At 51.1% G+C, this 27134-nt stretch overlaps 3 protein-coding genes across 3 annotated transcripts in view; 1 reads left to right on the top strand and 2 right to left on the bottom strand.

Moving 5' to 3' along the window:
• Clcn6 (chloride voltage-gated channel 6) overlaps nt 1-3472 on the top strand; it is a 33477-nt gene extending 30005 nt beyond the window's left edge. Inside the window, exon 23 of the mRNA XM_075945671.1 lies at nt 736-3472. Within this exon, the coding sequence (XP_075801786.1) occupies nt 736-816 (81 nt within the window). The 3' untranslated portion in view covers nt 817-3472. The remainder of the gene's footprint in view (nt 1-735) is intronic.
• A 2184-nt stretch (nt 3473-5656) lies between these two features.
• On the bottom strand, nt 5657-7059 carry Nppa (natriuretic peptide A). Its single transcript, XM_075945688.1, has 3 exons — nt 6836-7059; nt 6409-6735; nt 5657-5960 (listed from the first exon to the last, which is right to left on the bottom strand). Exons 1-3 carry the CDS (start codon nt 6953-6955, stop codon nt 5949-5951), a joined length of 459 nt encoding a protein of 152 aa, XP_075801803.1. The 5' UTR covers nt 6956-7059; the 3' UTR covers nt 5657-5948.
• Nucleotides 7060-20984: 13925 nt separating this feature from the next.
• On the bottom strand, nt 20985-22383 carry Nppb (natriuretic peptide B). The gene is made up of 3 exons (XM_075945873.1): nt 22155-22383; nt 21724-21946; nt 20985-21196 (listed from the first exon to the last, which is right to left on the bottom strand). The coding sequence occupies exons 1-3, from the start codon at nt 22278-22280 to the stop codon at nt 21180-21182; spliced, it is 366 nt and encodes a 121-aa protein (XP_075801988.1). The 5' UTR covers nt 22281-22383; the 3' UTR covers nt 20985-21179.
• Nucleotides 22384-27134: the final 4751 nt, after the last annotated feature.

Below are 27134 nucleotides of genomic sequence, written 5' to 3'. Positions count from 1 at the left end.
TGAGTGAGTCAGGAGGAGCAAGCCAGTAAAGAGCAATCCTCATGTTCTCTGCATCAGTTTCTGCCTCCAAGTCCCTACCCTGTGTGACTTCCTGTCTTGACTGTGCTCAGTGACGGACTATAATGATGTAGCTAAAATAAACTTTTCCTCCCCAATTTGGCCATGGTGTTCTGTCACAGCAATAGAAACCCTAAGACAGGACATGGCAAACCTTGGGTAGCTCAGTGATAGAGCGTGTGCCTAGAATTATTCATAAACAAGTATACAAAATAAAACATGGCTAGTTATGCCAGCCAGGCATTGTAGCACACACCTGTAATCCCAGCACAGCACATAGGAAGATGGTAAGTTCAAGTCAGCCTGGGCTATGTTGTAAATGAAACTGTCTCCACCCAAGCCAAAAACAATAGAAGAAGGTCTGGACCACACATAGATCTGTGCTGAGAGAAAGCAGGTGGCCCTTCCAAAGGGACAGGGTCCCCTTTTAGTCACCCCTTCTTTCTCTGCTCCCACTTCACTCCCCTTGCAGGGCCTCACTGGTTCCTTCCGTGCAGCTCTATCTGTCCCCATGCCTTCTGAGAGTAGGAGGTCTGTGCCATGGACACACTAACCCTGTCCTGCCCCAGCTCTCTTTCTGTGTCTACATCCTGGGGTACATTGAGAGACCATTCTGTTCACGCATGTCCTTATGTGGGGTGTACGCTCTGGTGACTCGGGTGTGTTCTTCTTCCCTAGATTGTGGGGATCATCACTCGACACAACTTGACGTATGAGTTCCTGCAGGCCCGGCTTCGGCAGCATTACCAGACCCTCTGACAGTTGAGCTTGGCTGCCATCAGCCCACTCTCCCAGAGATGCCTCTGCAGGTGGCCTGCTCACACACTGGCCCCCATAGCTGGCATGAAGGCTCCCGGTCACCCACTTGCCTGGAGTCCTGGAAGATTGGGGTCAGAGGTTTCAGTGATGTGTTGAGCAGAAAGTTGGAGTTTTACTAACTTCTCAGCAAGAATTTTCCGTTTCTCCTTCCCCAGGCTCCCGTGGAGAGACATCAGGGAGAAGTCAGGCTGGGTCCTGGGTAGACACTTGGTGCTTCTCTGTTGCTGTTTCTCAGAGAACCCAGCTGTTGCCCAGACCCTTCTAGGAAGGGTGGGCAGAAGCAAACATCGGGGGTGTTATTTGCATATCATTTCATTACTGAGTTCAGGAATTGGGCCTGAGAACAGTTTCCCATGTTCAGGGAAGCATAGGATCAAGCCCGGGACCTCAGATCCTCTAGAGTTCTCTGCCTCTCCTTTGGCCCTTCTTCTCATTCTGTTTCCTGGGAGTGGGCATGTGCTCACCCTATGGCTTGGTCTCCTTAGAATCAGTTCTGATCAGACCCATGAAGCACTAAAACCCTAGCTATCAGCCTTTGAATCGTTAAATCCCATCATGGGGACAGCGCCTTCTTCCCTCGCTGTAGGCATTCAGTAGTTCCAGCACCAGTTACACCCGGTCTTCCAGTACCGCGCTCTCTGCCCACTCTCAGTCCATTCCTCCCCCAACCCCTGGACTTTCCAAGCCTTCATCTTTGTCTTTCTGGTGGTGCAGCCCCAGCTGTGTCTTGGACTCATTCCCAAAGTTAACCAAAATTGAGGAACCCCCTCGACAGAACCGCTACCCCAAGCCCTAGAGGATTTGGAATGGCTCTACAAGCTGGCAAATAGGCGGCCCTGAGCCAGGGCCAATCAAAGGTATGGCCTTAGGAGGAAGCTGGTGGCTCCTCTCTTGGTCACTGCTCACTCCTGGCTTCCCACGCCACTCCCTGCTCAGCCCTCTTCCTGAGGACTTGGAGAGGAGCTTTTGCAGCTGCTGGGCTCAGGCCTGGGGAAGGAGTGGATGCTCCTGCCCCTTGTGCCTCACGGCTGCTGGTTCTCTCTGGATGGTACCTCAGTGAACATCAGAACTCACTTTCCTGCACCCTCGGGCCCCTGTGGTGGCTGTCCTTGGATACCAGGGGACTTTCATTTGCATTAGATACTGTTTTTTTCTCCTTTTTGGTTTTTTGAGACAGGGTTTCTCTGTGTAGTCCTGGCTGTCTGGAACTAGCTCTGTAAACCAGGCTGGCCTCAAACTCAGAGATCCCCCTGCCTCTGCCTCTGCCTCTGAATGCTGGGATTATAGGTGTGCACGACCACTACCTGGTACATTAGATACTTTTTAAATCATGGAAGTTGCTGGAGGGCATTTGTGCCAGGGTCTGGCTTCTAGCATCAGGGTCTCTGGGCCTGGCAGAGTCTTCTGATCAACATGTGAGGAATTGTTCCATGACCTCAGTCGGGGCTTACATTGGGTCTCATCGTCTGATTGTGACCCTGGCCCTCCGTTTTCCCCATTTACTTATCTTTTTACCAGAACAATCTGTTTTCCAGATTCTGGCCTGTGAGGTGGGGGTGGGGATTGAAACTAATTGGGAAAATAGCCCTTCTAAGCAGGGATCTGTCTGGCCAGCTGCCAGCTTCATTTTACAACTGACTTGAGTGCCCTGCTATATCCTCCATCGGGAAGGAAACCAGTTGCCCACACCAAGAGAAAAGCTTGACACTACAGAATCGTCTTCCCAGCCTGTGGGTTTGCAGAATAGCAGCCTGCAGAGGACCTGAGTCCACAACTTGCCTCTGAGGCAGCCCTGGTGACCCACTGCATTCTGTCCATCTCCCCCACCCCCCACCCCTGTGCGTGATGAGTCACCGCCAGTGTAGCCCAGAATAGACGGTGCGGATATGTCTACCCAGGAGCTGGAGCCCATGCCCCTCTGCCCCTTTGCCCCTCTAGGACACTCAGCCCCTGTGTCCCTCCCCACAACCTGCCTATCCAGAAAAGCCCAAAGACAACAGCTTCTCCACCCGTGAGCTAGAGCTGTAAGCCTTGGACCCCTCCCCCACAGCTGCCCCGTGGAACCAGTAGTACAGTATCTCACCTGCCACAGTTCAGTGGCCCCCCAGTGCCACAGCACCTTGTCAAAACAGCCCCACTGAGGGACCACCTGAGGTTGGATCAAGGCAGTTTTCCTGCCTTCTGCACCTGGGCATTGCGTGGCTCTCTGGTCCTGCTGTGGGAGTTTGGTGTTGTATGAGCTGTCTGCATGTGACCTTGGTTAAGCAGTTCCAGCTGGAATGGACATTAGCTTGATTCAGCCAGCCGTGTGACAGTTTGATGCAGACCTTGGTGACAAGAAAGCTTCCGGAAAAGCCAGCCCCACAGTGTTGACACGCAGTGGTGCCCTGGCTCCGGTGGACCTCGGTGATTGTCCAGTTGCAGCTTCCGCCTTTCTGTTTGCACTGTGTATGTGGTGACATTAGCTGGTTCCACTGTGGAGATGAACTGTACCTTTTTTTATTTGTAAAACTCTATTTTTATTTGACCCTTTGGAAGGAGGAAGTTCTGTGGTAACTTTACGAAGTCAGAATAAAATGTCTGCACCTTCTCCATAGACCTTGTCTCCACCGCGCTCTTTCTTCCTAGGCTTTCGTTTTCCCTCCCCCTTTCAGGTAGGAAAGAGTTAGGGTGCTGGAGGGCAGTCTCTGTGAGACAGAGCCTGTGTAACCCAGGCTAGCCTCAGACTCACTGTCACGAAGGACGAGCTGTCTTCTACTTTCCAAGTGTGGGATTAGGGACGTGTGCCATCGTGCCCAGCCAGAAGGTAATCTGCTGGCCCCACCCTGTAACTTCCTGTTCCCGTACCTGTCGAGGCTCTTTCCCGGCACCTGGCACTACTGTGGTTTGATTCACCTGTGAACACTGGCCCTTTGCTCTGTCGGTTTTCTCTCTCTGCCAGCGCACCAGGGCAAGAGCCGACAGTCTGTTCTGCCTGCCTGCTTTACGACTCAGCCCACAGCCAGGAGCTGGAAGAGGGGAAGCCCTCACCACCCTCGTGTGTGTGTGTCCAAATGCACGTTCCCGCATCTGTCTGCTCTTTGTCCACTTGTCTCTTATTTTACAAGAAATAGCCACAGGCTGTGGCTGTGCTGTCATTGCCTCCAGTCACAGACAGCGCCCACCAGGCCCCTCCTGCCTCGGCTTTCACTAGGTCCTAGGGGCACTTTGTACCCATGTGTTCTTTGTGTCCCTTCCACTCGGTGACAACCCTGTGCTACCATAACACTGGAGGGTACCCCCAGCAGCCCATTCCTTTTCCCTAGCACTGGGACTCCCAAGTGTAGGCTGATGCTTTCCCCTGTCTCACACTGGTTCTTGTAAGTCGTTCCCCACTGACTGTTTCTTGTTGGTTGGTTTTGTTGTTGTTTTTCATCTACTGACTTGAGATCCAGATAAGAGGTTTTTGGTTTTTTTTATTCTGTTTACTTGTTTGGTTAGTTGATTTTTCTGAGATGGTGTTTCTTTGTGTAACAGCCCTGGCTGTCCTGGAACTCAATTTGTAGACCAGGCTGGCCTTGAACTCACAGATACCTGCCTACCCACCTCTGGAGTGCTGGCATTAATGGTGTGCACACCACAGAACTGGGCCAAGATCATTTTGGTTGGGAGCGGTTGGAGTTCTTCCTTCCCCTGCAGCCCGTTACTGTTTGCTTCTGGCCTAGCCTCCCCGCCACATGTGTGCACTTACTACTTGCCTTCCTCTCCCCATTTCTGTACAATGTGCCCAGCACGGATTGGGACACGAGCACACGGCCACACACCCAGCAAACTGTGTCTTATTGGAGTTAGAAGGTGCACCTGTGATGTCACTTGTTTCCTGGGACTTCAGGGAGGAAGCAGTGTCCCCACTTAGCCTTGAATGGGGAAGGATGCAGGGAGCACCGGAGGGTGGCATCCTGGTTTGGAGGTATGTGGGTGAAGGGGGTGTCGGTGTGGGAATCTGAGGTGTGTGCCCAGGGAAACGGGTGAGAAAATAACAGTCCTCCCTTGTTGAAAAGAAACCTGGTGTCCTGTCCTAGTGCAGCCAGGCAGAGGCAAGCAGAGCTCCCTGAGTTTGAGGCCAGCCAAGGCTACATAGTGAGACCAAATATGAATAAATTAATAAGCTGTCTCCTGGTGGCTATCACCTGCGTGCAGTGTACGATCCAAGCACCACAGTCCCGGGGTAGGGAGGCCATGGCTGTTTTATAAATGCATTTGGCTCTCTGAGTTTGATCTCTGGCACTGATGGACAGAGATGATGGATCTACACACCCTGGTATAGTAGTTCACAAGGCATTTGAACCTGTAACCCGTCCTTCACCGCGCTCAGCCTTGCAACCCGCCCTCCACTCGACTCTCACCCGAACTGATAGTGTAGTTCATGGGGGCTGTGGCAGCTTGTGCTCAGGGGAGATCTGAGCAGTCCCCGGTCCTCTCAGTGCTCCCTAAAACCACCCAGGCTGCAACCAAAAAGTGACATGGGTACAAGAAAAGTGTCCCCTGAGCACAAGTGTCATCAGAAAAAGGCGAGTGTGTGTTCTTTTTCAGGAATTGAAAATAAATGACCTTCAGTCTGGGCGGCCTTTTCTGCCTCCCGTGACTGGGCTAGAGTGAGCGGCTGAGCATGGTGAGCACTGCGTCTTGAGGTCCCCCTGACTCACCAAGGAGAGTCAGGGAGGGAGAGATGGCAGGACAGGGTAGGGGGGAAACCAGGGACTGGGGACAGACAACGGAAAGAAAGCACCCGGACCTTGGCTTCTGTCCTTGGTGCTGAAGTTTATTCAAAACAATTTTTTTTCCAGCTGCTTTCCCGAAAGGGGTGAGGCTCTACCTTAATATGTGGGGTGGGAGGGGGAAGGCCCCCCTTGAACCACTGATCTACATTTAGCATCAGTCGTGAAGGATGAAGACAGGAAGCAGCCGCTCCAGCAGGGTGCTCGCCACACCTCAGTGACAATGAGACCAAGCTGCGTGACAGACACACCGCAGGGGCTTAGGGTCTTCTGCACTCTGCCCCAGCGAATCTGGCTGGTTTTTCTCCCTGGCTGTTATCTTCGGTACTACAAAGAGAAAAATATGTTGGTCTGATGATCTGGCTTTACCATGCTAAACCGTTCAGCTTGACAGTGACGAGCTATTTCCCACCAGCCACAATGTCATAAACTGGCAAACAAGTCTTAGTCCATTCTGTTTAAATCCGCCAGGCTCCTACAGCTGTGGGAAGAACACTAGCTGCCGGTCAGTTGGCAAATCAAAGGTACTTGGCCTTGTGTTCTGATTTCCCGGCTTGTGGCTCAGCAACTGTAGCAGCTGTGGTATTGTCTCGAAACTTCTGGAGCGTCCACCATAGTGGGGCAGAACTCTCAGAAGGAATCAACACTGGCACTGGTCTCGGCTACCAGAGATGCTCCCTGCTAGTATCCCTTGGCAAGGTTTGAGCCTTAGCAAAATCATAGTTTGCCGACCCCACCCGACCCGCGTCTCCTCTCCATCCACAGCTCCTCTTACCCGGAAGCTGTTGCATCCTAGTCCGCTCTGGGCTCCAATCCTGTCGATCCTACCCCCAAAGCAGCTGGACCTCCGTAGGCTCCGAGGGGCAGCGAGCAGAGCCCTCAGTTTGCTTTTCAAGAGAGCAGCTCTATCGGAGGGGTCCCAGGGACTGCGCCCAAGGGTACTCCCATCTCTCTGAGGTGGGTTGACCTCCCCTGTCCAGGGAGGTATCTCAGGGAGAGAGCTAAGCGCGGCCCCTGCTTCATCGTTCTGCTCACTCGGGGTCTGTGGGGGCATGACCTCATCTTCTAATGGCATCTTCTCTTCCAGACGGTCTAGCAGGTTCTTTACAAAGGACAGAACAAACACAGGGAAAGGGTAATGTCTCAGAGGAATGGACTAGGTACCAAAGAGACCCAGTCTGTACCCCACTTCCTGACCGTACCTTGAAATCCATCAGATCTGTGTTGGATACTGCACTGTACACAGGGTTTGCTCCAATATGGCCTGGAAGCCAAAAGGCAAGAAAGAAGAAGAAGCCCATGGTGATGGAGAAGGAGCCCATGCTGCTGTGGGTCGCACGATCTGATGCTTGTTGCTTCTGCTCACTCCTCTCCGGGTTCTCTCTCTCAGCCTTTGCCCGTCACTGTCTCCCAGCTGCCCAGTGCCTCCCGTTTTTATAGCCCTCCAGCTCTCTGAGAACGCAGGAAGGCTGGAACCCTCCCCATTCTGTCACTTGCAGCGATAAAGCGATGGAGAGTGAGGAGCTAGCAGAAGATGCCCTTTTAAAGTTATCAGTTCAGCAGAGCTGGTCACAGCCCCTTCGCCTTGAGCAGTTCCAATGCCCCCCCCACCCCCGGACCCTCGGCTGCAAGAGCCACATTCTTGCTGATTTGCCTCAAGAGGCTCCCACTTCAAAGGTGTGAGAAGAGCAGAAAAGAGTCCTTGGTTATCTTCCCGTGCGCGCGCCTCAGGATTCTTTCTCCCTGGCAACAGGACCCATGCAGGGAAGCAGAGGGTGATGGCTGGCCTGCACCCAGCTCCCCCTTCTTGCAGCTCAGCTGTCAGGGGCTCCAAATAAGGGCGGGAGGGGAGGACATGACAGGCAGCTGGGAGGCCAGCGAGACGGCTAGGGAGTACACATGCTGGAGCTAGCTTCACACCTGATTCATCGGCCTTGTGGGTGGACCTCTGGCCCCAGACAGCCCTCCCCCACCCTAGATGTCCCTGCGAGCAGTCAGGTGAAAGAGGGGTTTTATTTTAGAGTCTGAAGTCAGCCAGGAAGCCAACATGATACAGGCCCCAAGAATGCAGCTGGAGTGTAAACACCAAGGGATGTCAGAAGAGCTTGCTTCCTCTGAAGCTCATTGCTCCTGTCTCCCGAGACTGCGTCCAAGGTGCAAGGGGACAGACAGGCTCAAAGGATGCCACCACTTTTCTTTCTCGGCCTCGCTGGTTTCAAAAGCTCTGACTTGGAGTGTGAAGTGTATAATGGTCCCATCTTCCCAGGAAATAGAGGGGGGAGGGTGGGAAGGTGAAGAGATTGAAGTGGCTTACACGGTTCTCCATAATGTCCTTCACAACCTCCGAGGCCAAGGAAGTGAGCCATGAAGGCCTTGATTCCTCTGGCCTCCTCCGGAGCATGAATAGGCGGTCTTTATTGTTCTCTCTGCTTCAATGTTACCACAATTCAACACTGTGTATGTTTTGTGTGTCTGACAAGCACGTGCGTTTCAGCTACTCTCTCCTTTCTGACTGCCTGGGGCAACAGCACATCTGAGTTCCATCCCCCACGTGTTTCCAATCCACTCCTGGCATTCATGGATTGGATGGCTGTCTTCAGACTGGCTAGTTCCATCCCCAGCTGTGCCAACCCCGTGTCTGCCTGGTGAAGTTGTCATGTGGCCACCATAGCCGGGTGTGTGTGTGGTGAATTGTCTAAGCCAGAAGAAAGAGTGAGCCAGCCCTTCGAGAAAGCTGGAGGTTGGAGAGTACCAATTTGGGTTGGCCAATCTCTATTTGAAATTTGAAGTCAGTGCAAGCCTACGTAGGAGCTCAGTCCAAACTGTCCCTCCGGATGAGCCCCTGGGATGTGCTCATGATTAATTGTGTGGCCGTGAATTATTATTAGCAAAGAAGACTCAGCGAGCATCCCTACTGGGGGAACTCGGGCTCCTTGTTGTGTGCATCACATGACCTATCTCCTGGAAGTGCCCTTTGAGTCAGGCTTGAGGAACGGCTGTGGCAGGTGGCCCCTGAGGACCGTTGCCGCTTTCCTGTCCTGTGCCGTATCTAAAGTCCTAGGTGGCCCTAGGAGAGCTGAAGTTCCGACAGCGCTCCAGGATGGCAGTTTCAAGTTCTGCCCATCTTCTTTGGTTAAAGTCAGTTTTCCAGAGTGGAACCGGAGAGGACGTGAGTGTCATCCTCTGGGTTTCTGTGTTCTCGGTTCCATTAAGGGGCAGGGATGAAGGATGCTCTGAGCGCTCTCCATACCTCTGTGCTACCGTATTCCACACTGTGTGTACTCTGTGTCTGTCAGGCAGAGGAGCCCAGCACTCACTTGACCCAATCCTTAAGGCTTTGATTTGAGCCCCAAACGGAAGGCAACTCAATGCTACGTTTCTTTCCATATTTCTGGCCCTACTCCACTTTGGGGTGTCCAGAAGCCATCCAGCCTTAGTTCTAGTAATGATAAAAAGAAATGTGGGAGCCTAGGGGCTAGAGAGATGCTTGGTTGCGCAACTATGAGGACCTGAAGCTGAATCCTCAGCTATTCACAGAGCTGAGCACGGCTCCCTGCACCTGTTCCCCCAGGGCTGAGAGATGGAGACATGGGGCTCCCTGGAACCTACTGGCTGCCAGCCTAGCCAAGAAAAAAACATCAAAACCAAAATCCCAACTTTGGGTTCAGTGAGAGACCCTGACTTATGGCAGTGGTTCTTAGCATTCTTAACACTATAACCCTTTAATACAGTTTCTCATGTTGTGGGGACCTCAACCATAAAATTATTCCATTGCCATCAGTGTGGTGATACATGCCTCTAATCCCAGCACTTGGGAGGCAGAGACAGATGGATCTTTGAGTTCCAGGCCAGCCTGACCTACAGAGGGGATCCAGGACAGTCAGGGCTACACAGAGAAACCCTGTCTCCAAAAAAAATTATTTCATTGCTTTGTCATAACTGTAATTTTGCTACTGTTATGAATTGTAATGTAAATATCTGATGTACAGGATATCTGATCTGTGACCCCTGTGAAAGGGTTGTTCCACCCCGAGGTGCTGTGACCCACAGAGTTTTAGAACAGGGCACTTCATGTCCTCCTCTGGCCTCCCTGTGCTTTAGGGATGGCTGTTGCTAACAAGGAATCAATGGTTTTGCTGGGCCTTGTGGTGCACACCTGTGAGACCAGCACCTTGAGGCTGAGATGGCAGGGTCGGGAGCTCAAGGCCATGGTCAGCTACATACCAAGTTCAAGGCCAACCCAGGCTATATGAAATTCTGTCTCCAAAATAACAAGGCCAGAGCTAGAGTGGTATCTCAGTCAGTGAAATGCCTGCCTTGAAAGCTTGAGGACTTGAGTTTGGGTCCCAGCACCCACGTAAAAGTCAAGCTCATTGAGAGACCTTATCTCAAACATTAAAGCAGGTAAATGTGCCTGCCACACAGGCCTGGTCACCTGAGTGTGGTCTCTGGAGACCACGTAAAGGTGGAAGGAGAGAACTGTGTTCACAGAGTTGTCCTGGTTAGCCTGAAACACTCTTATGTAGACCAGGTTGGACCTGAACCCACAGCGATCTATCTGCCTGCCTCGGCCTCCCAAGTACTGGAATTAAAGGTACACACTCCCACCATCGGTGGGACATCATGGCACGTACCTTTAAACCCAGCACTCAAGAGGCAAAGGCAGGTGGATCTCTGTGAGTTCAAAGCCAGTCTGGTTTATGTAGTGAGTTCTAGGACAGTCAGAGATATATAGTGAAACCCTGTCTCAAAAATACCAAAAGAAAAAGAAAGAAAAAAAGGAAGGAAGGAAGGAAGGAAGGAAGGAAGGAAGGAAGGAAGGAAGAAGAAAAAGGGGAAGGGTACTCACCACCATGCCCAGGTACAGGAATAATTAAAAATACATAACACTCCAGTAGTCAAGTCAGTCTCTGCCCACCACCCACATGAGCACATGCGCATACACAAAGGAAGGAAGGAAGGAAGGAAGGAAGGAAGGAAGGAAGGAAGGAAGGAAGGAAGGAAGGAAGGAAGGAAGGAAGGAAGGGGCTGTTGAGAAGGCTCAGTGGTTAAGAGCACTGGCTGCTCTTCCAGAGGTCCTGAGTTCAATTCCCAGCAACCACACGGCAGCTCACAATGATTTATAATGGGATCTGATGCCCTCTTCTGTCATGCAGACATACATGCAAGTAGAGCACGCATGTACATAAAAAAAGAAAGAGGTTTATTCTGTGTTTACAAAGGAAAGGAAGGCAGGCAACATTCCATTTCTATGTTAGAATATTCAGGTAACTAGAAGTTGGCAGTGGGGATAAGTTCCCAAGGCAGGAGTTGACCTGGGACAACTTTATAGTATTACTACTTCCATGAAGCAAAAGTTAGCAGGGAGGAAGTGGATAGCAATCTAGTTCGCCATGGTTACATAACAAGCCTTTGCATGAAGGAGCAGAGTCTGCTCTGCGTGGCTGCATGTCCGTGGCTTAGTACTCCCACAGCTGCAGTGAATGGAGATAGTGACTCAGGCTGCTGTCATTGCCAGCCTGCTAGGGGAATGTCTCTTCTCAAACTCTGGCCTGTGGCCTTTGAGGCCTCAGGTCCTTGCTGTCCTCTGGTAGTGGCCTGGAGACATCAGCTCCCTCTTCCCTGGGCCTCTCTGTCCAGAAGCAATGGGGTCCCTTCAAGTCAAGCAAGAGAGAGAAAAACAATGGGAGAGGGGAGAGTCATGGAAGACACAACTCCTTTGTAGCCTCCTGTTAGAAGTGGCATCTTGCACCTTGTGCTCTATTCCATTGACATCTCTAGGCCCTGCCTGGGGTCTACGAGGAGAGGAACTGCAGCAGAGTCTGAGTCTCAGGAGCTGAAGGGTCCTGGAGAAGGGGCGCACCTCAGGGAAAAAGAAGGAAGAATAAATGTCAAATAACATGTGACCCGGATGGCCACAGCCTTGCAAAATCTCCTTAGTGTCTGGGCAAACATGCTGGGCATCTCCTGAATCCACAGAGAGCTGCACCTGAAGGAGTCCCCTGGGAGAGAATGGGAGACCAGTGCTGCCTCAGTTTCCCCAGGCTGAACCAAGAGAGCTTCATAAAGCATGGAGCTGGAAACCACTTCAGAAACCTCTTGACTCTGTTACAGAGGCGGGGGGCCCGAGACGAAGGTGCCACAAGGGCCAGGCTCCCTCTGGAACCTGTAAGAGAAACACGCCTCTTCCAGATGCCAGCTGAGCTTGGTTTCTGGCTGCATTGTGCCATCCTCCGACACTGTCATCTTCCCTCTGTGTCTTCTTCCTCTTACAAAGCCACCAGTGCATGCATGCGCGCGCGCATGTGTGTGTGTGTGTGTGTGTGTGTGTGTGCGCGCGCGCGCGTGCGCATGTAAGGGGCATAAGGCTTCTTGTAGCCCAGGCTGGCCTTTGAGCTCATTGTGTAGGTAAGGGTGACCTTCAACTCCTAAACTCCACGTCCTCTTGCCTCTACCACGCCAGTCTTAAGTCACAGACTTTTGTCACCCTGCTCAGTTTATTTGGTGCTGGGAATGGAACCCAAGGCTTCCTGCATGTTAGGCAAGCAATCTCCCTTCTGGATACATCCTCAGCCAGAAACCAGTCAGAATACTGGGACCCCACCTTATGCCACTAGTTATACTAGAGTGAGCCCTTTGCCTATTATGGCCACACTCAGAGGCTCAGAGTATGAAGCTTGTCATATTCTTTTGGGGGGTAGTTAACTTCTAATGGGAGCTGTCTAAGCAGGGCCCGGCCTGTCTTCATCTCTTGCTGGTGTAAGCCTCATATCTACCCACGGCCATGGACTTTCCCATATCCGAGTCTGTGTTATCGAGGGGTTGGCTGGGTCTGGTCTTTCTGTGAGCTAACTCGTCAATTTCTCCTCATCAGACAAGGTCAACCGAGGGGCCTTTTTGGTATGGGGGCGGTGTGATAGCAACCCGAGTGCCATAGCAGCCACAGCGTTTGCTAGAAAACCAGAGGCTGGGCAGGCGGAGCAGGTGGGAGTCAGCTTCGAGACTCCACTGTGTCCTAGCACCGAGTACACAGTGTATACACACTGATTCTTTAAAAAAAATGCTTTCTGAATGACTGTTTGCTCTGTCTAACTCCCCTACCCAGCCCCCACCCCGTGTAAACCCAAATGCCTCCTTAGAGGCAATCTGGCTGAAGTGTGAAGATTGTCAACGTCCCCTGATGACCGAAGTAACAGATGGGAGATCCCGGGGAGAGCAGAGACATGTCAGAAACGGGTACAGCCAAACGGTCCTAGGGCCTAAACCAGGACCAGAAGTGAAAGGAGGAAGGAGGGAGTCAGCCAAGTGGGAATGGTACCTGCTTGGGTGGTCCAGCCAAGGATTCTAAAGGCTGTCTCATCAAGGGTGTGGTCCTGGACGAAAGCTTAATCACTAGGGAGTATCTCGCTCTAGGCTTTCCTAAACAGGAAACGACTCAAACACGAGTGGTTTATTTTGGAGATGATTACACAGGCGAGGAGGGATGTGATGGAGGGCTAGAGCAAAGTCAGAACCACTGTGGACAGCAGTGGCTCCGCCCCCCTTCCCCCCTCCCCCAACTCTAGACCCTAGCAAAACCTGTGCTGCCTATGATGAGAAGCAGCTGGTCACCTGAACTCAGCGTCTAGTTGATGTCACTTCCCTGGTCCCGGCTGAAGCTGGGGAGTCACGTACGCTACACGCTCCGAACACCAGGGGAATCCTCCAGCCAAAAGTGCAAGGCTGGGTAGAGACGTGGCTCAGTTGGTGGCGTATCCATCTAGCGCGCACAAAATCCTGGCTGGATCCCAAGTGCAGCACAGACCAGGCATGGCAGCTCACGCCTAGAATTGCAGCACTCAGAGGTGGAGGCAGGAAACTCAAAATCATCCTCAGCTACATAGGGAGTTCGAGACCAGCCTGTAAACCGCCACCCCCCATGAGGCTGGGACAGTACCTCCGTTGGAAAAGTGTTCGTGGCACAAGCCTGAGGATCTAAGTTTGAGCCGCTGCACCCACATTAAAAAACGGGTGCAGGGCTAGAAAGATGGCTCAGGAGTTATGAGCACTTGCAGAGAAACTGGGTTCTGTCCCAGTGCCCCTTACTGGCTCCTAACCATCCATAGTTTCAGTATTAGAGCACCTGGCGCCTTCCTTTGACTCTGTGGGCAACAGGCACGCATGTACTAAGTGTCTACACCTGCAGGCAAAAACACACAAATAAGGGCTGGAGAGATGGCTCAGAGGTTAAGAGCACTGATTGCTCTTCCAGAGGTCCTGAGTTCAATTCCCAGCAACCACATGGTGGCTCACAACCATCTATAATGAGATCTGGTGCCCTCTTCTGGCATACAAACATACATGGAAGGAATGTTGTATACATAATAAATAAATAAATCTTTAAAAAAAAACACACAAATAAAACAATTAAATCTTTAATCTTAAATCTTTAAAAACAACCACGAACAAAAACTGGAACAGTCCCGGGGATGAAATGGAGACAGGAGGATTTCCAGGAATCCAGCCAGCCAGTCTAACCACATCAGCACACTTTTAGTTCAACAACAGACCTGTCTCCAAAATCAGAATTAAGTGATAGAAGAAACACCTGACATTGACCTCTGGCCTACACTACACACACACACACACACACACACACACACACACACACACACACATCCCACATGCACCCTACACATACATACCACATACACACACACACACACACACATCCCACATGCACCCTACACACACATCCCACATGCACCCTACACATACATACCACATACACACACACACACACACACACACACACATCCCACATGCACCCTACACATACATACCACATACACACACACACACACATCCTACATGCACCCTACACACACATCCCACATGCACCCTACACACACATCCCACATGCACCCTACACACACATCCCACATGCACCCTACACACATCCCACATGCACCCTACACATACATACCACATGCACCCTACACACATCCCACATGCACCCTACACATACATACCACATGCACCCTACACACATCCCACATGCACCCTACACATACATACCACATACACACACACACACATCCCACATGCACCCTACACACATCCCACATGCACCCTACACATACATACCACATACACACACACACACATCCCACATGCACCCTACACATACATACCACATGCACCCTACACACATCCCACATGCACCCTACACATACATACCACATGCACCCTACACACATCCCACATGCACCCTACACATACATACCACATACACACACACACACATCCCACATGCACCCTACACATACATACCACATACACACACACACACATCCCACATGCACCCTACACATACATACCACATGCACCCTACACACACACATCCCACATGCACCCTACACATACATACCACATGCACCCTACACACATCCCACATGCACCCTACACATACATACCACATACACACACACACACACCCCACATGCACCCTACACATACATACCACATACACACACACACACACATCCCACATGCACCCTACACATACATACCACACACACACACACACACACACACATACCACATGCACCCTACACACATCCCACATGCACCCTACACATACATACCACATACACACACACACATCCCACATGCACCCTACACATACATACCACACACACACACACATCCCACATGCACCCTACACATACATATCACACACACACACACATACCACATGCACCCTACACACATCCCACATGCACCCTACACATACATACCACATACACACACACACACACATCCCACATGCACCCTACACATACATACCACACACACACACACACCCCACACACGCAAGCTCAGGACCAGCATCTGGCACACATAGCATGGTCACAGAGAGGAGAGAGGGAACCACTGCCCACTGGTGCACACAGATCTTGACCTGCTTGTAGGCGGTTCAGACACTCAGCTCCACAGGACAGTCAGCCTCTAGCGGGTGAAAATGCGGCTAAGGTAAGGCAGTAGACAGAAAGCCCTAGAAATCAGAAATGGAGAGTTCTGCCATGAACGGAGACCAGAGGCCACGTTGCTGGTGTCGATCTGATCGCTGAGGAGAGAAACACGTTACGTTTCCCTTGCCATACTTCATCCCCAGATGAAACTGCCACAGGGGGATGCAGACAGGGACTCCCTGAGCGTCACAAATGCAGAGTGACTGACATGACCAGTCACCGCGTTACTGTCGGTGCTCTGTACCTTTAACACCCAAGGCTGGGCAGAGCTGGCCTGCCCTCCCCGTTCTCTAAGGGGTCATTAGCTCCGAAGCTGTGGGCTGAGCCGCCTCTGCTCTGTTCCACAGACAATGCTTTTCTAGAAAGATCTGAATGATGAGTGTTTGTGGGAACGGAGAGCATGGCGGCTTTTTGAAGGGAACAGGTTGATGGAAAGCAGCCAGGGAGACTGAGGGCTGGTGAGTCTTCAAGAAGAAGCATCAGGAAGTCAGGCAGTGGTGGTGCACGCCTTTAATCCCAGCACTCAGGAGGCAGAGGCAGGCGGATCTCTGTGAGTTCGAGACCAGCCTGGTCTACAAGAGCTAGTTCCAGGACAGGCTTCAAAGTTACAGAGAGACCCTGTCTCGAAAAACTAAAAAAAAAAAAAAAAAAAGCATCAGGAAGGCTGGAGGGGTGTGTGTGTGCACTCGTGTGCATGCCTGTGTGTGTTTGTGTGTACATATACACCTCTGTGTGTGTATGTATGTGTGGTGTATGTGGGGTGTGTGTATGCGTGGTATGTGTGTGCTTGCGCACATGCACAGGGATGTGTGTGTGTGTGCGCCTGTATATGTGCCTGTGTGTGCCTGTGTGTTTGTGTGTGTGTGCATGCATATTGTGTACGTGTGGTGTGTGTGTGTGTGTGCCCATGTGCATGTGTGTAATTTCAGTGTGTCCCTGATTAGGAAGCTTTTTATCTGCGTGTTCTTTTTTTATTATTCATTTTTGAGGAAGGGTCAGGACTTTCAGCTGGCCTTGAACTTGTCTTAGTTTGCTTTCTACTGCTACGATAAAACACTATGTCCAAAGCAACTTGGAGAGGGAAGAGTTTATTTGGCCTCCACATCCCATCCCAATCATAGCCCATCTTTGAGGAAAGCCAAAGCAAGAACTTAAGCAAGGCAGAATCTGGAGGCAGGAACTGAGACCATGAAGAAATGCTGCTTACTGGCTTGTTCCCTATGGCTTGTGCAGTCTGCTTTCTTACAGCACCCAGGACCTTGCCCAGGGCCAGCACTGCCCTCAGTGAGGTAGGCCCTCCCACATCAATTAATAATCAAGAAAATAAATGCTTGGGGCTGGAGAGATGGCTCAGTGGTTAAGAGCATTGTCTGCTCTTCCTAAGGTCCTGAGTTCAATTCCCGGCAACCACATGGTGGCTCACAACCATCTGTAATAAGGTCTAGTGCCCTCTTCTGGCCTGCAGACATACACACAGACAGAATATTAAATAAATAAATATTTTTTTAAAAAAAGAAAATAAATGCTCCACAGATTTGCCTGTAAGCCAATCCGATGGAGGCATCTCCGCAGCTGAGGTCCTTCTTCCCAGAAAACCAATGTCAAGCTGACAAAAAATCCTAACCAGCATCCTTGCTGTGTATCTGCAGAAGGCCTAGAACTTCTGACCCTCCACCTCCTGAGTTCTGGAATTATAGGCAAATGTAGCAAACAAGGCTTACGGGGCACCCAGGATTGAACTCGGTTTCTGCTCACTAGACGAGCATTTCAGCAAGAGCTACATTCCCAGGCCCTGCTCCAATTATTTGCTTACATTTTTTTTCTTTTGTTTTCATTTTTGTTTTTCGAGACAGGGTTTCTCTGTAGCTTTGGAGACTGTCCTGGAACTAGCTCTTGTAGACCAGGCTGGCCTCGAACTCACAAAGATCTGCCTGCCTCTGCCTCCTGAGTGCTGGGATTAAAGGCGCGTGCCACCACTGCCTGTCTTTGCTTATTATTTTTATGAGTGTGTGGTGCGTGTATGTGGACATGTTTGTGCATGTGCTGGTGTGTTGGCATGTATGTGCACGTGCGTGAAGCCCAGAGGTCAATGTTAGGTACCTTCCTTGAGTGCTGTCTCCTGTAGTTTTTGAGACAGAGTTTCCCACTGAACCTGGAGCTAGGCTGGACAGAAATGAGCCCTCCTGTTTCTGCCCTCCAGAGTTGGAACTACAGACACATGCTTCCAAGTCCAGCTTTCGTGTGGATGCTGAGGATCCAAACTCAGGTCCTTATGCAATATGACAGACACTTTACCACCTGAGCTATATCTTCGGCCTCTCTCTGACTTCTATTATTTTTTTTATGATTGATTTATCTTTTATTTTATGTGCATTGGTGTGAAGGTGTCAGATCCCTTGGAACTGGATTTTCAGACAGTTGTGAGCTGCCATGTGGGTGCTGGGAATTGAACCCGGGTCCTCTGGAAGAGCAGTCAGTGCTCTTAACCGCTGAGCCATTTCTCCAGCCCCTCTGACTTCTATTATTATTATCACTTGGTTTTTGGGTTTTTTGGACAGGGTTTCTCTGTGTAGCCCTAGCTGTCCTTGAATTCCCTCTGTAAATCAAGCTGGCCTGAAATTTAGGCCACCTGCCTCTGCCTTCTGAATGTTGAGATTGATTAAAGGCATGTGCCACCACTGCCGGGCTCTTTCTAAAACTTTTTTTAAAATGTATTTTGTGTTATTAGCAGGAGAGAGGGGAGTGTTGGGCATGCAAGTTAAACCCTTGCAAGGCAAGCACTCAGTGACTGAGCCTCACCCCAGCCAGGAGATGCGCGTTGCAGTGCTTAGTATTAGCATTGTCCTCCTGCGAGCTCAGCGACATGTCCTTCTGGGGGCCCTTTTCCAGGACCTTTGCTTGGGAAAAGAGAGCATGACCCACACCCAACCAACTGACTCCTGTTCACAGATGGGCCCAGTTTCCTGGAGACACTTAGAAGTCCCAGTTGTGTTGAGGAGTGAAGATTCTAGAATGGGCAAGCAGGGGAGTAGGCTGCCATCAGGCAAAGGCCAGCATGTGGATCTGTAGGATGCCTTGAATATGGGTGGATAGGTGGGTGGGTGCATCCATCCTGCCAGCAAGCTGAGGTCCCTGGCTTGGAAAAGAGTGCTCAGGCAGTGGTTAGAGCCTGGGTCAGAAGCTGACTCCGCTCCTCTCTAGCTTCATGACCCTAAGCAAATCGCACAACCTCTCTGTGCCTTGGTTTCCCTGCCTGCCAGAGGAGGGGTGCCCAGCTTCTTCTCAGAGTCATGAAGACTGTCCCAGTGGATGGAACTGGGCATGCCTTGTTAACGAGGCCTTTATCCACACCAACTGTTCCAACTAGTCGCTGTCTCTCTGCATCTCAAACTTTAGAAGACGGTGGTGACTCATGGATTCTTGGAAAATAAGTTACTCAAAAACCTCACTATAAAAAAATCCTAACTGCTCTCATTAGACAACCATAGCCTTGAGTGCTTACAGGATCAAAGCGAGAGATCGCACAAAGAGCCACCTCTCAGCCCTCTGTCATCCCAATCTCCAGAGCTCTGCTGAAGGCCAGGCAGGTGTGACAACAATGCAGCTGTCCCCTCATGTCTCAAGGCACCTGGTTTTTCTGAGTCTCAGTTTTCTCACCCGGAAAATGGGGGTGGGGTGATGACAAGCAAGGCAATACTGGCCACAAGGACCTTTGACCCTTAGCTGAGCTCAGATGATAGGAGGCATTCAAAGGACAAGGTTCCAGTACATACGATGGAGGCACAGGACACATAGAAAAGATGACACCGAGGCCAGCAGGTGGATACGCCTGCCCGCCAGACTGAGGACCTGCGTAAGAAGTCTGGAGCCCACTTGTGGAAGGAGAGCACCAACTCTTGCATGTTGTCCTTTGACCTCTACACACACGCTATGGCGCATGCGTAGCTTGCACCTCTCCCACTCCAATAAAAAAAGGTAATCTAAAAAGAAGAGGAGGATGGGGTTGGGGATTTAACTCAGGGGTAAAAGGGGCCCGCCTGGGTTCAGTCCTCAGCTCCAGGAGTACGGGGAGGAGGATTGCGAGAACTGACAAAAAGAAGAGGAAGAGAAGGTTTGGGAGGAGCTGGGGGCACAGTGTGTGTGCTTTTAATCCCAGTACCGAGGGAATGGGGCAGGTGGATCTCCAAATAAAACCTGCACATAAATATTCACTTATTATAGCATTGCCCCTGCCAAGTAAGACCACACACTAGGATTCTTTGGGGTGAGGGGAGGAATTGAGACAGGATCTCATGTATCCCAGCCTAGCTTCAAACTCACTATGTAGCTGAGGATCACCTTGAACCGCTGGTCCCTCCTTTCTCTGCCTCCCAAGTGCTGGGATTACTAGCATGTGCCAGCCAGGGCACAATTTCAACCCAGTTCACACATTAGAATTCTGAGGGTCAGCTCCTCTCTCTAGGGCGACAGAGAAGAGACAGTGTGACTTCAGGAGAGGAGCATCCAAAAGGCTGGGCCCCTGTCAGGCCCCTGGACCTTTGGGTTCAGACTTAGAAAGCTCTTTTCTCAGATGACATCATCAGGAACTGGAGGTTTGATGCTGAGATTTAGGGTAGAATGGAGGGTTCACTCCCATCAGGAAGGCTGTGAGCTAGCATCACACACATGTTTGTACACATACATGCATGAACACATGCATGTACACACACATATACACAAACATAAGCCCTTGAGCACACACATGTATGTACACACACATACAACCCTCAACTCTGACATCTTTGTTGGGTTTTCTAGAAAGAACAGTGACATGTCAGAGTGTTTGATGAAGGAATTCCAGGCAAGGGAGGGGGGCAAGCATTGGATGCCTGTCCTCCCATTGGTCTGTGCCCAGGAATCAAACACACACTTTGAGAAACAGATTCTGCAAAGAGTCAAGGGTTTCTGGTATGGATTGATATCTTACAATGGTAAAAACCGGGAAGAAGAGGGAAGCCCGGACATCTCCCTGGCCCAGCCCCTGAGTTGTGTTCTCAGCCTGCCGTTAAGATGCCCTGGGACCTTGCAGAAAATGCATATTTTGGGGGTTTGTTTCTTTTCTTGTTAAGGTGAGAGACTGGAGTCAGGCCTGGTGGTGCACGACTTTAATCCCAGCACTCGGGAGGCAGAGACAGGCAGATCTCTGTGAGTTCAGGTCCAGTCTGGTCTACAGAGTGAGCTCCAGGAGAGCCAGGTCTTTGTAGAGAGACCCCATGTCAAAACGAACAAATGGACGAACAAACATACAAAACCCACAAACTAAAAAGGACGAGAGACTAAAACGCGGAGAGACAAATCCTTTTCAAAAGCAAGAAATGCTGTGTTTATTGCACCATGGAAAGCTTGTGCTCAAAGGTAAGAAACAGTCTTGTAGAAAACAACCAAATAAATAAATAAAAATAAATAAATAGGATCACTTCAAAAAGGGGTCCCAGAGTTGGGGGAAGAGCCCCAGGTGGAGTCAGAAAGCAGGTATCTGCAGCCGGGAGTCTTCCTAATACCGCCTCAGCACTGTAGAGAGAAGAGAAGAGACAGGCGATGTCAGGCATGGGAGTGAAACTGAGGCAGAGGCTGAGCGTCCCCTACCACACACCACCTCCACCTGCAGTCCCCAGAGGGTGTCGACAATTACAGCTATGGAAAAAAGCTACCTCGTTGGGACTCAGTTTCTACTGTGAAGGAGGTCGATTGTGCTCTTTGCCGTTGACAGTTCAGTTTGGAGAAAGGGGTTTGGGAGCTAGGGGAAATGCTCAGAACTCCTTTCGCCCTGTGAAGGGGTGGTCAACCAACAGGCAGTCTGCACCTGAGGAGCATCTGACCCCTGGGATGGAAGGTGGTCACCTGGGAGAAGGTTATGAAACTCCCATGTGACATTTCCTGACAGGCTGCCTTGGTTCTGAAAACTGCCAGCAAAGTGGAGGGCTGTGCAAGGACTCCAGGTAGCAAACCTAGGGGCCTCTGCTGGCGGTGTGCATGCGGATGGGGGGGTGGGGGTGCTGGGGTACAGCTTGCAGTGAAGCGGCAAGGTAGGAGCTCACCATTGCAGCCCAGACGACTGACGGAACCGATCCGGTCTATCTTGTGCCCAAAGCAGCCCGAATTTTGCATCTTCTTGGTGTTTCGAAGTCTCTGCAGGTCCTGGAGGGTGCTGTCTTTGGATGCAAGGGTGCTTTTGGGAGGGGCTTTTGTGGGATCTCGGTCTTTCTGGAGCTGCCCCTGGGCCATCTCCTGTGCCTTTTCCCTCAGCAGGTCCAGCAGCGTCTGTGATGAGATGGGGAACCCATGCCTCAGAAACACACCTGGCTCTCCCTCTCCTCCATGGTGCCCATGGGTTAAAGGTCCTGTTACCCAATCTTGCTGCTTCCGAGCCTCACAAGTCTAGCTCCCAAAGGACAGGAGGCCTTTTTGTTGCTGCTGCCCAAACCCTCTGGGCCGACCCTACCTGTCTACACAGACCCTCAGTGCTCACCTGCATTTTGACTAGGTCCGGAGACTGGCTAGGACTGCCCAGAGGGTGAGAGCGACCTCCTAGCGGTGACAGATAAAGAAAAAGCAGGAACAGAACCATTCTGGACAGCACCTTCTGGAGATCCATGCCGCAGAAGTGATGGGCCAGGCTGCTGCAGAAGCGGCTTGTTCTCTCTCTCTTGTCCCACCTGCTCAAGCAGATTGTATTCTGGTTTCTTCAGCTGCGAGTGGCTCTGCCTTTTATCCCCAGGGTTGGGTGTCCAGCCAGCCCTCTCACGGAGTGGGGGTGGGTTTATCTCTGATTTATCAGCCACATTCCTGCCTGCTGATCTCAGGGCCTGAGAATTCCCCCCTCTGTGCCTGTGTGGAGTATTCGTGGTGGGTGGAGGCTGAGGAGAGCGGGCCTTGTATAGAAATGGGCCGGGCTAGGGTGGGAGTCTGCGGGGGACACTAGCACGTCCCTGTTTTCCTGCTCCCTCCTTTCCTGCAACAATCTGAGGGCCTTTTACAGCCATCCTGCCCCACCCCTATTGGAAATGGCAGGGAGAGCCCCAGCTTCCCCAGCCTGCGGCGAGTGTGGGGCTTATGGGTGACTCATTGAATACACTCCCAGACAACACCCACCATCACCAGCCTTCCGGGGAGAGTGTCCTCAGAACCTGCCCTGCCTGGCTTCCAGGCTGGACAGCTGGGCTGCACCGCTTCGGCACCCTGGTAGCTGTCCTTGGTTCTGATCGCCTCGAGTGAGCTGCACACACACACACACACACAGACACACACACACACACACACACACACACACACGCTCTCTTTCCTCAACCGGGCCAGAAGGATCTACGTGAGGCAGCTCACACACCGCTGATAGATACCCGCCTCACTCTCTAATACCCCACCCCCAACCCCAGTGAAGCTTTCTGGTCAAGGATGCTCAGTCTCCAGCATCTACTGACTCAAAACTGAAACGTGACAAGAAACTTCTGGAATTCCGGCCCTCTTTCCGCCCTTAATGAGGAGAACTGATTAGGATAGAATTTTGAGAGTCTGGGCCCAGAGATGAGGTCATGTAGAAATACCTTCTGGGGCATCTCCAGGTGCCAAAGTCTCCTCCCCCACCATGAGTGGAAGAGAAAGGGTGCCTAGAGGTGTGGGAAGGGCCTCTCCCCCGTGTTCTTATCTGATCACCCATGAATGACGCTTCTCTAACACACCAGCCTCCCACCTCAGATGAGAAATGAGATTCCGAGGAACGGAGGCCCTGGGTCTGCACCTTCCAAGTGTGTGTATGACCAATGTCACCACCCCTTCTGCAGAATCTGTGTCAACGTGTGTCAGGGTGACGAAGGATGAAGACGAGGAGTGGCAGTGGATTATGGCAGAGTTGGGGAAAGGTGATAGAAGCTCATGACTTGCCGCGAGGTGGTGGCACACGCCTTTAATCCCTGCACTCAGGAGGGAGAGACAGGTGGATCTCTGTGAGTTCAAAACCAGCCTGGTCTACAGAGTGAGTGCCAGGACAGCCAGGACTACACAAAGAGACCCTGTCCTGAAAAAACAAAACAAAACAAACAAAAAAGAAGCTTCTGACTCCAAAACCAGTAACATTTGGAGAAAACTATCAGGTTTTTCTGCAAGCTTGGGCTGGAGTCTGGGAGCCTTGGAGGAAGTTTGCAGGAGCTCTTGTGTTCTGAACCTAGGGAAACAGCCACCTAGAGCTGCTTTTGAGGGGCAGAGACTCCCCTCAGACCCAGTCTCAGCCCAGGCTTTCTCCTTGTACGCGATCTTGTATTTTCATGAGTTGAAGACTTTAACCTCAAGGCATCCCCTGCTACTGTCCCAGTGCAGAGCGCTGGGTCCCTAATCTTTCTCACACACTTTGCCTTTGAGAAACAATTAGCCCACATCCCCCAAATCCAGCTTCATTAAGTTCTCAGGACACAGGCAGAATGAAGCCAGATTCTTAGCTAGAATATTATACAAATGGCCTCCAGCCCATGCTCCTCTCTGAGACGGCTTCTTCTGTCATCTCAGTCAGCATTCTTGTCACTCAGTTTGTGCCGTGACAGGGAAGTCATGGCGGCATGTAGTGGCATTTCAATTATATTTTAATAAATAAAGACTGCCTGGAGATCTGAGAGTAAAGCCGTCCCACTGGCCTGCCTTACAGACCAGATTATGGTAGCACACACCTTTAATCTCAGTAGCCACACTAGTTGCCATAGAAACTGGGCAGTGCATGCCTTTAATGATGGTGGTGCATACCTTTAATCCCAGCCCTAGAGAGTAGTATAAAATGGGGGGGGGGGGGAGATAGTTCTCAAACACACAGTCTCATTCTGAGATTCCTGGAGGCAGAATCGCCATTTCAGACTGAGGTCGAGGTAAGAGCCAGTGGCTGCCTGTTTTGCTTTTTAGATCTTCAGGTTGAACCCCAATTTCTGGCCCTGAGTTTTTATTAATCATGCTTCATTTAATCACGTTTCAGTGGCAGATGCTTGAAGCACAACCAGGAAGAAGCAAACAGTGAATTCATGTGTTCTCTCTCCACTTACGGAGTCCAGGATCTCATCCATGGGATTGTGCCACCCACAGGGGGTAGTGTCTTCTCATCTCAGTTAACACAGTAAAAATAATCCCCAGGGCTGGAGAGGTGGCTGGGGTGGTTTGGAGCACTGGCTGCTCTTCCAGAGGACCCAGGTTCAGTTTCCAGCACCCACATGGTGGCTCACAACCACTTGTAACTCCAGCTCCAGGGGATTTGACACCTCTTTTAGCCCCCATTTATTTTGTTGTTGCTTGTTTGAGACAAGGTCTGATTGTGAGTCCTTAGTGGACCTGGAACTCACTTTGTAGACAAGGATGACCTTGAACTCACAGAGATCTACCTGTGTCTGCTCCCAGAGTGTCGTCATTAAAGGAGTATATGAAACAGGTTAGCCCAGGCTGGCCTAACATGTCAGATCTCCCTGTTTCCGCACACCACCAGGCCTATGTCATGCTGGCTGGAGATTGACCGCAGGGCTTCCAGCATCCTAGGCAGGCTCTGTACCTTGAGCTCTGTTCAGGAGGCACGTTCCCACTCTTCAGTTGCTTGGATGATTGTCTTCTGCATAAAAAGTCACCCAAAGCATGGTGGTTTATGGTGCCAATCTTCCAAGTGTATCCCCCAGCCATGGCGTTTGGTTGGCCTCTGCACATGTAAAAACAAATCTCAGTGGGAAGGCCAGGGGATCCGTTCCCTGTCAGTGTGCTTGTGTAGCGGCTGTGAGATCCTGCATTTGGCACTCCGTCAGGGGCTGTAGTTAATAGAGTGGTTGCCCGCACACTAAGCAAGCATTCTGCCAACTGAGCCACATCCTTGAGCCGCCCTTCCCACTTTTGAGTTTCAATGGCCCTCATGACTGCCCCCGAGACCACTCTCTCATTGCCCTGGGAACCGAGTAGCTGAGCTGTCCCTTCACATGGAGAAGATGAAAGGGCTTCAGAGAATGGAAATGGGACAAGAAGGAGCCAAGGCAGTCACATGACCCTGCTAGGGAAGTCACATGACCCTGCTAGCGACTTATTTTAGGACGTCCTGTCCGTTTGGCTTGTCACACACCCTCAGCTACTATCTCTGAGTAGGGCGCTAGGACGTACCAGCCCTGAGCAGAAGGGATGACTCACAGATGACTGTCTTCAGCCCTTGTCCCTGGCCTGCAGAGTCTCACTGTGGCACTGGGTCAGGCTATGAAGAGCCCATGACCCATTCCCGCCTGATAGCTCAGAGGGGACTGGAGGCTCTAAAAAGGACAGGGGTCAGGAAGTGACTGGTTAGCCTCCAGGTCTTTCCAGTTGGAAACTCTAGCAGCTTGTCCCCCTACAGGGACAGGGAAAGTGGACATGGTCACCCAGAAGTGAGCACTCCATAGCACGTCTCTGTAGTAACTGCACTTATACGAGAAAGTCTCTCATTCATCCATTAATAAACATGTATCAAAACCTGCTCTGCTGTTGGGGCCGTGGAGACAGCAGTGGACAAGAGATGACATCCCTGTCTTTTAAAAAATATATTTATTTATTTGTTTGATTATTATTATTATTATTATTTGGGGGGGTTAAGACAGGGTTTCCCTGTAACTTTGGAGCCTGTCCATCCTGAAACTCATTCTGTAGACCAGGTTGGCCTTGAATTCACAGAGATCCACCAGTCTCTGCCTCCTGAGTGCTGGGATTAAAGGCGTGCGCCACCACTGCCTGACTTGAGATTTTATTTATTTTTATGTGCATTGGTACTTTGCTCTCATGTTTGTCAGTGTAAATGTGCCAGATTCACTGGAGCTGGAGTCACAGACAGTGGCGAGCTGCCATGTGGGTGCTGGGAATTGAACCTGGGTCCTCTGGAGCAGCAGCCAGTGCTCTTAATGGCTGAACCATCTCTCCAGCCCCAAATCCCAATCCTAAAAGAGACTTACATTCCAGGAGCAAGGAGACAGCAATTAGCCAAATGCTGAAGTTGGTTTAGCGATTAGAAATGATGCCTCTAAGAGAAAAAGTGAAGTTGCTGAGAAAAAGCGAAGTTGCTGGGGACTGTGGTGACCCAAGTCAAGGTGTAGGCCAGCTGTCACCACCTCTCCAGCTGTGGAGAACACTTCCATGCCTTTTCCGAGGGCTGGTGGCTCCAGGTGGTCCTCGACTTGTAGACAGCTCACCCCCATTTCTGTCTCCATGCAGCATTCTCTGTGTCATTGAGCTAGGTATAGAGACTGATGCCCACGGTTTCAACACTAAGGAGGCTGAGGCGGGGAGATGGCTGCAAGTCTGAGGCCAACATGGGCCACAAAGCCAGTTCAAGGTCAGCCTGGTCTACTTAGTAAAACTCTCTCAACCCCCTTTCCTCATAAGGGCTGGGGCTGTAGCTTTGCTGGCACAGTGCTTGCTAAGGGCCTGAAGCACTGGATTTGGTCTCTAGTGAGCAAATCCTGGGAGTGGTAGCACACACCTG

The sequence above is a fragment of the Microtus pennsylvanicus genome, chromosome 13 (assembly GCF_037038515.1).
Source record: "Microtus pennsylvanicus isolate mMicPen1 chromosome 13, mMicPen1.hap1, whole genome shotgun sequence".
NCBI classification, from domain to species: domain Eukaryota; kingdom Metazoa; phylum Chordata; class Mammalia; order Rodentia; family Cricetidae; genus Microtus; species Microtus pennsylvanicus.
Note: the sequence above shows the minus strand (reverse complement) of the source record. Positions and strands in the feature narration are given on the sequence as shown.

What these genes read in the sequence shown, in the direction of transcription:
- Nppa (XM_075945688.1), bottom strand. Translation starts at nt 6,955, where the DNA reads ATGGGCTCCTTCTCCATCACCATGGGCTTCTTCTTCTTTCTTGCCTTT. An exon ending in CAGATCTGATGGATTTCAAG is followed by an intron (nt 6,736 to 6,835) that starts GTACGGTCAGGA and finishes TCCTTTGTAAAG; the next exon opens with AACCTGCTAGACCGTCTGGA.
- Nppb (XM_075945873.1), bottom strand. Translation starts at nt 22,280, where the DNA reads ATGGATCTCCAGAAGGTGCTGTCCAGAATGGTTCTGTTCCTGCTTTTT. An exon ending in CGGACCTAGTCAAAATGCAG is followed by an intron (nt 21,947 to 22,154) that starts GTGAGCACTGAG and finishes ATCTCATCACAG; the next exon opens with ACGCTGCTGGACCTGCTGAG.